This window comes from Pteronotus mesoamericanus, unplaced genomic scaffold (genome assembly GCF_021234165.1).
Source record: "Pteronotus mesoamericanus isolate MK-2021 breed Mesoamerican mustached bat unplaced genomic scaffold, CSHL_Meso_final contig_182, whole genome shotgun sequence".
Lineage (NCBI taxonomy): Eukaryota > Metazoa > Chordata > Mammalia > Chiroptera > Mormoopidae > Pteronotus > Pteronotus mesoamericanus.
Window position 1 is genome coordinate 27,585,508 of NW_026555078.1, and position 15,164 is coordinate 27,600,671.

At 43.7% G+C, this 15,164-nt stretch overlaps 1 protein-coding gene and 1 pseudogene across 1 annotated transcript in view; one reads left to right on the top strand and one right to left on the bottom strand.

Annotated features, from left to right (window-relative positions):
* PRKCH (protein kinase C eta) overlaps positions 1 to 6,922 on the bottom strand; it is a 201,494-nt gene extending 194,572 nt beyond the window's left edge. Inside the window, exon 1 of the mRNA XM_054567464.1 lies at positions 6,203 to 6,922. Coding sequence (XP_054423439.1) covers positions 6,203 to 6,565 — 363 coding nt within the window. The 5' untranslated portion in view covers positions 6,566 to 6,922. The remainder of the gene's footprint in view (positions 1 to 6,202) is intronic.
* Positions 1,673 to 2,305, top strand: LOC129066063 (protein C1orf43 homolog; annotated as a pseudogene).
* Positions 6,923 to 15,164: the final 8,242 nt, after the last annotated feature.

Sequence of the window (15,164 nt, forward strand, 5' to 3'; positions counted from 1 at the left end):
GAGAATGAGCCACTAGATAATGAACCTAGAAGAATTTTGATGCTATAAATTTATGTAAGATCATTAAAGATTGGCCGGTGGTACCCTGGCTGCGTCACCTGACAAGACTACCAAACAGGTACCTCAGTGAGAAGCTGAGGGAAAGCAGCCCTCCAGAGCTGCAAGGAACAGAATGTCTTCCAGAGGGCCGAACCCGGAAAACAGCCTGGGGTCCCGCCAAGCAGGTCCTTCCTTCCTGAGGGGACGCCAAGGTCTTTCCATGACGCAGCCTCCAGCTCCTCCCGCCTTCCCCTGTGTCCCCATACTCTACACTAAGTATGAGATGCCAGTCCCCATGTGGAAAGACAAGCAAATCGAGAGCAAATATATGAAAGACAGAAATACGGTTTTATCAATAATGTAGATACAACTTCGGTTTTCAGACATCCAAGAAATTGTCCAAAATAAACAAGTTCTAGAATAAACAGGAAAAAAAACTGACAGGGAGAATTTGGAAACAAGACTGTGTTCAAACAATTAGAAACTATCTTTAATTAATTTTTTTTATGCTCCTACTTAGATAAACATTATCTGCACTGAAAAGACAACATAGTTTTTAGGTCAACCTTGGCTAAAATGTAGTTCACTTATTTGACATCTTTTTCGTAAATAGCTCCCCCCATACACACAACTTTATTGAGGTGCAACTGTCATATAATAACATGTACACACTTAAAAGTGAACTACTTGGTGAGCTGGGACATATGCATATAACTGAAATGATCTCCGCAATCAAAACAATGGATATTTTTATACGCCTCAGAAGTTTCCTTATGCCTCCTGTGTAATACAGCCCATCCTCCCATTCCCAGACAACCAACAATGTGCTTCCTGCCACTACAAACTAGTTTTCATTTTCTGGAATTCCGCAGAAACACAGTGTGTACCCCTTTTTTGTCTGGCTTCTTTCACTCAGCATAATTATTTTGCGACTCATCAGTATTCTTGCATGTATCAGTAGTTCATCACTTTTTATTAATTAGTAATTCATTGTATGGGTACACAATTTGTTTAAACATTCATCTGTGCACTGACATTTGAGTTGTTTCCAGTTTGGGGGTTATTACAGATAAAGCTGCTATGCATACTCGTGCACATTTATTTGTATAAATGCTTTCATTTCTCTTGGTAAACACTTAAGAGTAGCTAGGCCATATGGTAGATATATGTGTAACATTTTTAAGAAACTGCCAAACCATTTTTCAACATGACAGTCCCATTTTATAGTCCTCACAGGAGTGTATGAGAGTTCCAGTTGCTCCACTCCCTCACCAACATTTGGTAGGGTCAGTCTTTTTCATTTTAGCCTTTACGGTGGGTTTTGATTTTAATTTGCATTTCCCTCACAACAGATGACTTTGAGCGCCTTTTACATGTTATTTTTCAATGATGGTCCTAGTCAAATCTTTGGGCCATTTTTAAATTGGGTATTTCTCCTGATTATTATTGAGTTATAAAGGTTCTTTTGCCCCTCATCTGCCACACTTTCTGGCCTGTTCAGCCTTGGTGTTTCCGCAGAAGGAAATGGCCAGGGAGCTTCCGGAGACCCGGTGCCTGCGCCTCAGAAGAGCCCAGGCTGACGAGTCGGGGCAGCAGGGTAAACCGGAGCAGATCAGTGTGGCATGGGAAGGTGATGTTACCCAGCAGTAATTGGCTGTCGGACGTGAATGTCATGCTGGTGATGGCCTACAGGAGCCTGGTGTTTGTACTGCTCATTATTTTTGTGAAGAGGCAAATCATGCACTTTGCAATGAAATCCCAAAGGGGACCTCACATCCCTGTGGGACGCAAGGCACCTAAGGACTTAAAAGAGGAGATTGATATTCCACTATCCAGAGTTCAGGATATCAAGTATGAACCTCTGCTCCTTGTGAGTGATGATGCACGACTGCTACAGCTGGAAATCCAGGCAGATCAGAACTGCTACAACTCTTTACATAGGATGAAACCCCTGGATGCCATCAGTGCCTCTGACATTCCATTTCGTGCCGAAGGCCGCATCTCCATTCCTTAATAGTCAAGAATTTTCACTCCTTCCATGCTAGATCTTGGAAACACTAGTACTTCTTTCAACAGTGTGTGCAAGGCCCTCATTGATACCCCCTGCTGGATGGCTACGAGACGGCCCGCTGTGGGACAGGCCCAGAGAGAACACCTGCTCTATCAGGAGACTCCAACTGAGCTGGCCATGGTATCAGTTTCAAGAGGAACATGTCAAAGGGGAGTGGTTAGCGAACATAGTGGTTCTGGACTGTTCCCACAGTGAGATGGCCTTCATAGAGCAATAGGGACAAATTCCATGATAACATAAGAGTTGTCAGGTCCTAGACTATCAGAACTGGCTTTCACTCACACCGGAAAGCAGATGCTGCACTATAAGCTAACAAGGGAAACTTCTCTTAGTTTAGTGCATCTTTTTTTTTTTCCCTTGGTTGTTTGTTTGGGTTTTTTTTTTGGCCCAGCTCAGTAAAATGTCAAAATTGGTATGGAAAGAAAGTTTTTGAGCACATACACACACACACAGAGTTCTTTAAGATATTAGTGTTAATTCCTTTGCCTGATTTACATGTAAATATTTTCTGCCAGTCTGTGGCTTGTATTTTTATTTTCTAAGTGGCTTTTGAAAAGCAATAATTCTTAATTTTGATAAGTCCAATTAATTGATTTTAATAGGCCATTTTAAATACAATTTATTGAGATCATATGAATTTCCCTTTTTATTCTGTTACTACAAAGAATTACACTGATTCTTTTTTTAATGTTAAATCAATCTTGCAGTCCTGGTTATAAACCAGATTAGGTCATGATGTACTACCCACCTACTATATTGTTGAACTTCATTTGCAAAGATTTAAGAATTTTTATATCTATGACCACAAGGAACATAGTTTGGTCTATAGTGTTTTCTTTTTTTAAATGTTTTAATCGGGTTTTGGCATAAGGGTAATGTTGGCCTCATAGAATGAATCGGGATGTGTGTCCTTCTATTTTCTGATATAGCAACATTTCTTCCTTAAATGTATGATAGAACTCACCAATAAAGTCTTCTGGTATCTTAAATTTGCATTGTGGAAGGTTTTTAAGTATAAATTCAATTACCTTAGTAGACAAAGTTATTCAAGTTATTTGAGTGAGTTTTGCTAGTTTGTATCTTTTAAGAAATTTGTTCATTTCCTCTCAATTGCGGGACTTACTGGCATAAATTATTCATAATTTTTTTTAGTATCTGTAGGATCTATAGTGATGTTCTCTTATTCCTAATATTGGTAATTTGTCTATTCTCTCTCTTTTTCATCGATCATTCTAGCTTGATGTTTATCAATTTTGTTAATTTTTTTTCAAAGACTCAGCTTTTTGTTTCATTGATTTTCTCTATGGTTTCTGTTTTCTACTCACTGATGTCCACTATCTTTACAATTTCCTTCTTTCTTTGGCTTCAATTGGATCTTCTTTTCTAGCTTCAGGTGGAATCTTAGGTCTTTTGAAAGCTTTCTAATTAAAATATTTAATGCTGTGAATTTACATTTAAGAACTTCTTTACCTATATCCCCACATCCTTGGGTTTTATGCAGATTAAATGAAATATGTACAGTCATTCAAGAAAGAAATATGTGATTGTCTAATCCATGTTGGTCACTGTGTTTGGTATTAGGAATATACTGCAGAGAAAAGGTATAACCTATTCGCTCATCAAGCTTAGAAGGCAATATCAACAAAACTGGTACTAAAATCAATGTAAATAACTATCTCCTTGATACTCACGAAGTACATTAAGTCCAAAAGCATAACAACTGCTGTTTTACCCTAATGATAAAACTATCTTCAGTTTTTGTCCATCCACACGATCCAGCAAAAACTAAGTTGCTAGGTTTTTTAAAGCAGCAATTTATCATTCAAATTGCAACATGACTTTATTGTGGAGTAAATTTGAGTATTCCATTTGTAACTGTCTAAAAAAACTACACATGTCAATTTAATAGTGAAGATAAATAAGCATTTTTGTAATTCTAGACTTCAAAATCTCCTTTAGAACTGTAAAGAATCATTATTTTATAAAAGCACTCATTATGCTGCCAAATATTTTCCTAAGATTATTTTTCTTAAAAGTTATGAGAAGAAAGGAAACACTCTAACCATTCTATCTTATCATCAAGGTTGGTTCAAAATACCTAGCACTTAAAATAAAAAAATCTCTGCCCCCCCCAATTACATATAAATGCATGACAAATCACTGGTTTCAAGGTCATTTAAGTGCTGACCTCTCCCACCAAACACTCATGTTTTCCAACACACCACCAGCGAGTTATATTAAATATCTAAGTATAATTAGTTATACTTGTAATTAATTAATTATAGATATAGAAATTGAACTTAAATTTTTGTTCATCTGGTGGGACAACAGGCAGCCCTGCACACCTGCACTTTCTCAGGTAACCGCAATCTGCTCATGCGGTTGCTTCTTCTCCTCTCTTGGTCGTCTTCATTTAGGCCAAAGGTTCTCAACCTCAACTGCACATTTGAATCACCTGGGAACCCTAAAAGTGCTGATGCTGGGGTCCCACAGGCAGAGATCCCTATCTAGAGTCTTCAAAAGCAGGGAGATTTAAAAACTCCGCAGGTGATTCAAATGCGCCGATTAGGAGTAAGAAGGACCAGTCGGGCCTCTCTCTGGGAAGACGTGCCTCTAATGGCTATTGGCCAGTCTGCGCCACCATCCTTCACGACCTTACCCAGTCTAACTCCTAATCAGTCACCCGGTAATTCCATTCAGATTCCTAGGCTTACCTCTATTTCCTATCCAGAAAGTCACAGGATAAACACAGGATAAAATGTCAATCTCTAACTGTATTTTAGCCATTTCTCTCCAGTGTTTTTTTAAATTCCATAAAGTAATTTTGACTGAAGGACAATTAATGCAATATAATTTGATGATATGGTTAAACAGGCATTATGGTTTTAAAATTTTATTTAAAAGAAAGGGATAGCACCACGAGCTACTTGTAATTTTAGAGAATCTACAGTAAAATTGTCAATTCCTCAACGTGTAAAATAAATATCTAAATGTCTTCATCATTGCCCACCTGATTCTACCACTTGTGAATTTTAAACAGGTTTTTAATACTGATTCACATTCTGGGTTCAGTACTAACATCCTCCATAACTTAAATCGTTAAATTCCTGAGAGTCTTCAAACAGCTTACTCCATTTTACCAAATGAGACCACTTCATTATAATTATCATCTCATCATGTGAAAGTGGGAAGAACAACAACAGAAAGACAGCATGAGAATTAAGAAGCAAAAGCGTTTTGGCAAGGTGGTGAGTGCTCTAGAAATTTTAATCTATTTACAGGACCAGTGTTGCCTCGTGGGAACTATGTGAAAAGCACAGGCCCAGTGGGAGCCGCGGGGAGCTGCTGGTCAACGCACAGAAACGCCAGCCGGGGCGGCGGGGATCCACAAACCACCGAGGAGCCCTCGCAGCTCTCTCACCAATAGCGGCGGAAAAGCACACTGCAGGACTCACACCTCTCAGACCTAGACGTTACTTGCAAACACCTATAAACCTCCTCTCAACAATAAAACTTTGTCAACGTGCAGACCCAGGTACTCCTATCCCTGCCAGTGTAGGTTATGTATCTCTGGGATGTAATGGATCTGCATGCCGAAACACGTGTGCACGTCTGAGCCCGCTGCACCAACACGTATCCATAAACACTATGAATAATACTTGCGAGAATGTATAGCTTTCCCCTAAGAAACGTTTGAAGTACTTTACCCAAATCAAGTCCTTTTTATATCACACCTTCCTTTCCATTCCTGCGTGATAACCGCGTGCGGAGACTTGGGGCGCCACACCAAAAGTCTGGGCAGATGGGGGGGTGACTGCCCCCACCCAGCTTTCCCGTTAGCCCAAGCTGCCATCCCGAAAGGGGACCGTATCCAGGCTGGCTTCCTGGAGACACACCTGCACCCTCACACACCCACTGCGCCCGCGTCACCAGTGGCACAGCCACCTGGGCAAGCACCAAAGTCTGGAGGGAATTCCCTCCGCCACGGAGCTCGGAAAGACGAGGAGAAAGCGGCACCCCGGCGAGTTTTGACAAATGGAGGAGGTGTGTGGGGGTCAAGTGGACACAGCCAGGGGATCACAAGCTACTCACCCAGCCCTCAAAGGTGTCCGAGGCGCCGGCGGTGCGCAGCAGCTCATGGAATTGCAAGGTGCAGTTGGCCACGAAGTGGTCGTAGCCCAGGGGCGTCTCGTGGAAGACGGCCAGTTCTAGGTGGCCGCCGTCGGTGACGTTGGCGCAGAACTCTTCGTTGTACGTGGGTTTGTTGGTCTTCTGCTTGGTGCTGGTCTGACCCACACGCACCTGGTCCACACTCACTGTCAGGTAGGGATCCAGCAGTTGGTAGCCCTTCTTGAAGAGAGAGTGGCGCAGGGACCAGCGGGTGGGCTGCAGCCCCACTGCCTCGCCGATACGGACCCTCAAGTAGCCATTGAACTTCATGGTGTCGGACGACATGCCGGCGCCGCTGCCCCGGCCCCGGGGGGCCGCCCTGGCTCGCACCGGGAGAGCCTGGAGCCCCTGCTCAGGCCAGCCCTCGCGGCAGCCGCAGGAGTGGAGGCAGCTCCTGGGAAAAGCAGCGCCCAAGTCCCCCTCGCCGGGCCATTCTGCCTCCTCTGCGGGACCTTCTCCTCCCCTCCTTCCCTGCCTCCCTCCCTCGCGAGGTGGAAAGGAGGGGAGCCCGGCGCTGAGCTCGCAGCGGGCCGGGGGAGCCCGACCGTCCCTCTCGAGCGCGCAGAGCTTCCCGGGTTCTCCCGCAGGACTCGCGCCTTCCCCAGAGCCGGGAGGTTCCTCTCCCCGGAGAGCCAGAGCGACCCGTCCGGTTAGCTCCAGCCCTGAGCGTCTCTTGCCCCCGCCTCCTCCTGCTTCTCCTCCTGCTCCTGCCCCCGCCTCCGCGAACTCACGCTCTCCCCCACTCGGCGAGCTTCAAACCAGGAAGCAGCTGCCGCCGCATCCCTGGCAGGAGCCTCGCGGCGCCAGCCTCCAAGTCCTTCGAAACCCTGCGCGGGCTCCCGCGCCTTTCGAACCCCGGGGGCGTGGCGCGCGGCCCCGCCAGCCCTGCGGTAGGTCAGCGGCCGTGCACACGCCGCCCCGGAGCCCCGCGCAGGTCCCCTAGCTCGCAGTGCTCTGCGCGCGCTGCGGGCTGTGCGGGTCTGACGGTGCCCTGCCGGCTAGCGGCTACCCCAGGTGAAGGCCAAAAAGGGAAGAGCTCGGGGCCTAGAGGAGCAAACACCTGAGGCGAGGGAGACGGGCCCGGGTCGGGCTGGAAAGCGGGGAAAGGCAGGAGGAATAGGGAACCCGAGCGGCGAGGTCGCCCGCGCCCTCCCTCCCACCCTGAAAGGTGGGCTGGCGACTCTGCCAGGCCATGTGAGAGGCCCTGGCTGGAGGTGGGCGCCCGCAGGGGAGTTTCCTTTTCCTAATCTTTACAGGGATGGCTCATCCCGGGTTCAACTCAGGCCCATCCTGTTTGTGCGCCTTTCCTGCGGAGAGTAATTACACGGTTTTGTTGTGCCTTTTTTTTTTTTTTTTTAATAAGGCAGTAGTAATGATGGAAATCCTGTCTGCCTCCTTCCTCCGAGAGGTGTGTCTTGTTGCACAAAGAGCAGGAAAGGTTGGTTCTGAAGACAGACACGGCCAAGACGTAATAAGTCTCTTCCTTTACAGGGTGGTTTCTGTCCACCCAGCTCTGCGCTATGGCAAAGGCAGGAGACATTCACACGTGCTCTATCCCTGATAGTAGTGCGCCAAAGAAACCGACTTTTCAAAGAACACCCTGAATTGTGGCTGTGTTTGTGAGTCAGAGTGTTTCTTCCCACTCGTGGCCCCCACAGTTTTTGTCTACTCTGTTCTATTGCAGATCTTGGGAATCTTGCTCCCTGAGGGCCAGCCACGACCAATTTGTCTCACCCAAAGCCTAGGCCATTCTTAAGATACTTAATTACACTGTCTAGCTAATCAAATTCCCTTGGGAGCAGATTGGTCTTCCTCCAGTGCCCTGTTGGGGCTCTCAAACTGAGTAGGTTCTCACAATTTCAAGCCAGTGAATGGAGACACACTATAGAATGAAAACAAGTTAAGAACAATGGGCCGGTGGGGAAGGGCCTGTCTTAAAATACCAAAACTTCCTTAAGATAACAGGGCAGGGATGTAGCACATCACCCTAATGACACCTTAGCTCTAGGCAGGGCTTGTAAAGCAAGCTCACAAACATCCAGGGAGCTTGGCTCTTGTGCTCCAGTGGAAGAGGTCAAGGAGAGAGCTTGGGTCAACTCTATCACCCTCACCTCCAAAGAGTGGTTCTCTAGCTTTAAGAACCACTGAAGGATTTGGTGCTGTTGGGCTTTGACGCTGAAAGAAGACATCCCCCAAATGGTGGGCAGCCACCTGGCTACCCTGGGCTGGGATGTGAGAGACACACACATCTATCAGCACCAGGTGGGCCGGCAGTGGGGACACAGCAGTGAGCAGGACAGCCGCGGTGCCGGCCCCTCCGGGGGCTTATAGACCCACAGGAAGGAGAAACCACAAATAGGTCACCCATGTGGAGGGGGCAGTCAAGGAAAAGCCTTCCTTCACTGTGTGATGGGACAATGGATCCTGGATGGGGTGGGCAGGGAAGGGACCCTGAAGGAGCACATAGGAGGTTCGGCTTATTCAGGGTTGCTGAAGAAAGGGACGGTTTGACCTGTTTGGGGGACAGGGAAGACTTCATGTGGCTGAAGCCAAGAAAGGTTAACAAGAGAGTGGTTGAAATGAGCCTGAAAAGATGGGTCAGGGTCCAAGGTTGACCAGACTGGTAAGTCATGAGAAAGTCTTTGGACATTCTCTATGGGCAGCTGAAAGCCTCTGAAGGCTGTGAGGCAGGACCAGGACAGGATGAGACTTGCCTTTTAAAATATCTCTCTAGGGCCATGTGGAAAATGGATAGAAAAGAACGAAGATGGCTGTGGGGAGACCAGTTAGGAGGCTGTTGCCAAAGACCAGAGGAGAGAAGATGGTGACTGGAACTCCAGTGGCGGTGATGGAGGTGAAGATAAGTATAGGGATGTAAGAAGTGTTTGGAAGGTAGAATTGACAGGTCCTGGGCTGGATGGCATGAGGGAATGAGGAAGAGGAAATCGTCGAGGAAGACTTGCAGGAATCCAGCTTGAGCAACTGTGTGGATTGGGGAGCCATTAGAAATTAGGAAACACTAGAGGAAGAGCAGACTTGTGGAGGGAGATGAAGAGTTCACTTCCAAACATGTCAAGTCTGATATATCTTTAATACATTTAAGTGGAAATCTAAAGTGGGCAATTGGCTATGTGGTTGTGAAGCTCAGCGGTACATTCTAAGCAAAAGACATAAATTGAAGAGCCATCAGTATATAGATAGCAATGGAATCTAGAACAATGGATGAGACCCCTGTTACAGGAAAAGATAGAAAGAAAGTGTAGCATGAGAAAAGAAAGGACTTAGGGAAGAGCTCTGCAGAAATGCTAACATTAATAGACGGAGGAGAGACAGGTAAGGGAGTTGAGAATGAGCAGCCAGGGAGGTGAGAGAAAAACTAGGAGGACGAGGTGTCCAGTTTGGGGGCTGAAGCCCATCTGGAGTAGGTTAAGGTGAAACAGAAGAAAGTGGAGAGAGTAGACAATCTCTAAGGGATTTTGCTAGAATGGGGAGGAAGATGGAATCACTAAATATAGGGCTTTTTTTTTTTTTTTTTTAATATGGATGAGCAATACAAGAGAGGAGAGAGATTACACAGTTCTGAGATTGCAGGAGGGAATGCCAGCTAGGGCAAAGGAGAAGAAGTGAGCCTTAGTTTAAAAAGGAACATCTATGTTTGTGGTTCCCAGCCTGCTGTCCAAAGCTGCCTACATAAAACCAGAGGCAGTGGTCACCAGCAGCCACAACTTCCAGATTTCCATCTTCATGGCCTGAGTAGAATGAAAATTTGCTCCACTAGCATCCTTAAACCAATCTGCAGGAAGATTCTGATTGTCTTCTGGCTATGTCATTAGTCATCAGGTGGCTCCTGGGGGACACTGGGCAGGTAGTAGACAGCACAGAGTACAAGGTCCCTGTAGGAACAGTCTGCCAATACAAACCTCACCTGTGTTACAGCTTTTATTCACATCTGGTCCTGTCTTTTACGGAAGGCAGCAGAGCAAGGAGTTTCCTCTCTATGTACATCGCAGCTTGTATATAATGCAATATGGCAACTTGCATATTTGTATTGCCTGTTTTAAAATCTGTGGTATAGGTCCTTTTATAGACTATTGGGGGTTTTTTCCTTATCACTATTACTGTTTGTTGTTTTAATGGCACCATAACCTTGGACTTCTCCATTTATAACTCTAGTACAAATTCTAAATGCTTTTCTGATTGATTGCTTGGTTGACTGAATCACTGCAATTTTTCTCATTTCTTTTTTTAATTTTTTTTAACTTATTGATTTTAGAGAGAAGGGGGAAAAAAACCCGACTGATTTGTTGTTCCATTTATTTAGGCATTCACTGGTTGGTTGTTTTATGTTCCCTGACCAGGGATCAAACCTACAACCTTGACATACTGGGACAATGCTCTAACCAACTGAGCTACCCAGCCAGGGCTATCTCTCTCATTTCTTAAGGAACGTTTTATACAACCTCCATTTCACTTTAAAAAAGAATTAGAAAATTTAGAGACTAACACAGCCAGGTCAAAAATTACCCCATGTTACTAGGAAGCAACCCAGCCTTCGGAGGTTATTTGACAGCAGACATCAGAAGCTTCAAAGTGAGAAATCAGTTCTTTACCTGAAAAGGTCCAGCAACAGTGGAATGACTAAGGAAGTTATCGAATAGCAACTCCATGAAATAGTATATAGTTGTTAAAATGGTATAGGGCAATAAACATAGAAGAAAACAACAGTCAATAACATTTTAGAAACCTAGAGTAAAACACATAAATATGCTATGCAGTACATAAAATATTTATACCAAAGGGTAAAGGTTGGAATGCAACACAGGTCAATGAAAACAATTCTTAGAGTACTGGACACACAGATAATAAACATACTTACCTGAAAGGGCTCTGAAGAGAAAATAATTTACATAAAGCACTTGATAAATTGCCCAACACATGCTACATTTCAGCTGTTACTTGGCTGTCATCATTAATTGAGCATCCACCATCACTGTAACATGGCACTTGACTAACATTTCATTTGATCCTCATGAGAACCACTGAGGTAAGTGTTATTATCTCTGTTTTACAAATGAGGATACCAAGGGTCAGAAATGTTAAGTGAATTGGATCACAGAATTAATACGTGGTAGAGCTGAGATTTGACCCACTTTTTAAATGCATACCTAAGCCCACCCCAGAGTGGTTCTAATGCATAGCAGGCTAGCAAACTACTGTTGTACACTGAGATCAAGGAGGAAGATTGAGATTCTCAGCCAACAGGAGAGAGTATATGTAGGGCAGGAGATATAACTGTTCCCGATCTATTTCTGAACATGCAAAGGTGCATATAATGGTATACATATAAAGGTACATGTAATGTGGCAAAGGTAAGCCACCATGTCCTATTTATAGGTGTTCCAAAAAGAACAGAAAAAGGTAAGATATTTCACAAATATACTAATATTTCTCAGAAATGCAAGGAAGACAGTAGTTTCATATTGAAAAGGACAATTAGGCAGAATGAATCAAAAAAGATCCATGCCTAGACATCATTGTGATGTTTCTGAACACCCAGATAAAGGGAAGATCTTCTAGGACTTGGAGACAAAAAACAGAGGCAATGTCTGGGGGTGGAAGGGATGTGAAGTAAAATCAGAAAAGTAAGGTCTTCAGTGAGCCAAAGGCTCCTGACACACCAGCCAGCAGGTCAATGAATGGACAGCTCATAATGAGGGAGGAAAGGGTGTCTGAAGCGGAGAAGTCCTAACACTGTGGACAGAGTGGACGGGCAGAGCTTTGCACCCTACCTCAGGCCTCATCAAAACAAGGGCCTTAAGTGATGATTCGTCTCAAAAGCCCACTTAAGGAAGGCAGATTCCAGGGATTGAGGTGAGAACAGATGAGCCAGAGTAAAAGTAATGCCCCATAAAATGCAGTCAAGTGGGTAACAGTTTGTACTGACAACTGCCCAGATGGAGCCTGGTGATCAGGAGCAGTAACTCCATAAAACATTCCTGCCTTTGTTTTCCGACAGGAAAATTGGGTGACATTAAATATTTTATGTGTGTAAAGAGAACAAACACCAGCCTTTACCCTGACTGTTTTATTTTTTGACATAACTCATCTACTTCAATCAACCCATATCAGAATACTTTCATTTGAATCTTTTATATTACAGGAGTCCATTTCTTAGTAGTAATGTGGATACCTGGAAAAGCTTATAGACATTCTATTAAGAAACAGATTCATAAATGTCCTCAGCCTGACTTAAAGTTTTATGGATTAAAAAAAAAAAAGACATACCTCATATACAGTAAAAGATGAGATAGTTTAGGAAGGCCAAGACTTACTGCCTTTTGCCACCCCAAACAAGTCTTTGTATCACCTCTATCACCTCTATAATAACAGCTTAAAGTAGCATATCACCAAATGAGGCAAAAGTATCTTTTCAAACTAAAATAGTTTATTAAACCCTTAATTCTGAATGCAGAACTTACTATAACTCCCCATTTTTAATATTTTTCTTGGCATTTTAAAATAGTGATGCAGTCATAGAAGCAAGTCAATGGGTTTAAAATAGTAAAAGTTTTCTCAAAACCTGTTATTAATATAACTAATGATCAGGTTGTTCCATGGACTCTCATTTGGTTCTAGTTCATTAATAATCTGAGTGGTTATTAACTACAAGTAGCAACCAAGTTATTAGATTTTTATGGCTTGTGTAAAAAAGCTGTGAGAGGAAAATGATCAATTTGTTCTTAAAGCATCTTTCTCTCACCCTTGCTAGGTTTTCTCCACTTCTTGTTGATGGCATTCTCTGGTTCACTCAGTGACCAATCTGATCAGTCATTCCATTCTGGTCACTGAGCATCACACACACATACCGCAGTCCTCTGGAATTGTCTTTAGGTCATTTGTAAAACCCTCCACACATTCTTCCAGCCTTTGAATTGAATAGTTTGATAAGTGATAAAACTTAATAAAATTGTTTTCATCAATTCAAATGATCTTAATGTTAACAGCATTTGGGCCTTCTAGGCTTTGCTTTTTCACAGAGTGTACACAGGGGCAGGGCAGGAGAGCTCCAGTTTCAATGGAATATTTTACCGGAATGTAGCCCTTAACTCTTGACTATAGTAGCCATTATAGATTTTCCCAATATATTGTTAGTGAAAATGCAGGCTATCATCTGTAATTCAGCAGGATCCTATTTGGTGTAGAATGTGCATGTGTAGGTGGGTATAAATTTGCAAGTGTGTATGCCTAAACATAAACGGTGGTTATCATAGGTCATAGGTTACAGTGCAGAGTCTGGCTAGCGCACAGGTTGAAAATGGGAGCCAGACTGCCTCCACCCAAATCCTATCTCCCAAGCTGTGTGACTTGAGGCTCTACCTTTCCCTTACTGTGCCTCAGTTTTCTCATCTGTAAAGTGGATTACTATGGGTTTTATAGGAGTCTTTGTAAAGCACTTGGAACAATGCCTTGCACATTGTAAGCAACTTTACAAATGTTTATGAGTGGCTTTTTCTTCTTTCCATTCATTGGTAATTTGTGATTTTTTTCCCTATAATGAAATTTGTAGCAATTTAATAAAGTTTTCTTAGCTAACTGCACACCAAATCATAGATAAGTTTGACTTTAACCCTTTTAAATTGTAATCATTTCCTGTTGTCTTTCTGGTGAAACTTGAACGTTTTCTGATTCTTGGAAATTAAAAAGCAGTTTGGTCCCTGTTGCCAAGAGCTTATGGTTCATAATTAGGAAGCATAAAAAATACCTTTCTCCTTGAAGTCTCAGTAATTAAATGTAAAGTTTTCACATCAACCCCAATCACCTTTCTCATGCAAGGAGAAAAATTTAACTTTCTGCAAAACTGACCAAGACATATTCCTGCCTTAAAATCCCCCCAAAGTCTTCCCTTTTTCCCTACATAGAACTCTGAATTCCGACATTTCTTTTGAAAACAGAAAGTTAGCAAATGTTTGTCCTAGATACTAAAAGAGTAAATTAGGTAAATCAAGGTATTGCTTATTTTCCATACTAATTTAATGAAATCCCACTTACATAGTCAACATAATTTTAGCTCTGAAGTGAACAAGCAATGAAAGAACAATTCACACTGTCCCACCATGACCCTTGGAATAGAGTGGGAAGTCAGAAGGCCCAGAAATTGGTATTTTTGACAAAGTTTAACAAGCCCAGCTGATTGCCCTGCACTCAGGTTTAAGAAGCACGGGCCTAAAAGACAACAGGGTAGGAGGCAGTTAGATAGGCATGAGCAGAGCCGGGATCATGGGCCAGACGCAGAGCCCCACGTGTGTAGCAACAGGCAAAACTACAAGCCCTTGCATGACCCCTCCCTTGAGCATTAACCCCTACAGATGACATCTCGGCCTTGGCTGTGTTTCAGCTCCAGGCCCAGAAATGCAGCAAAACCAGGCGGAACACAGGGCTGACATCAGGACCAGCTACAGTGACTAATGACCCCCTACCCTGGTACCAACAAATCAGTGGAGACCATGGCCCTGAAAAGATACACCTAGAAAGCTGATGAATATTCTAATAGGATCCTCCCCCTGAGACCTCCAGAGAAAAGCCCTCTTGGCTCTAAATTCTTCTCTTAGCCAGAACTCAAGACTCGAGGTTGCTGAACTGAGGCTAATGCCTGGTGCAGTTTTTCCACTTCTAACAATAGCATTCAAAGACTTGGGTTTGCATTCTTCAAAGTTGCTAGATGACCTCAGACTAGTCACACAACTGCACAGAATTAAAGAGAAACCAACATTGAAGCACACTATAAAGTCCTATGGCTTTGCACAAATGCTATCTGTTCTGCCTCACCCTGGGGCTCACCTTCCTTTGCCCCCTACCCAGTCCTTGCTGCCTCACGCTCTGTGCC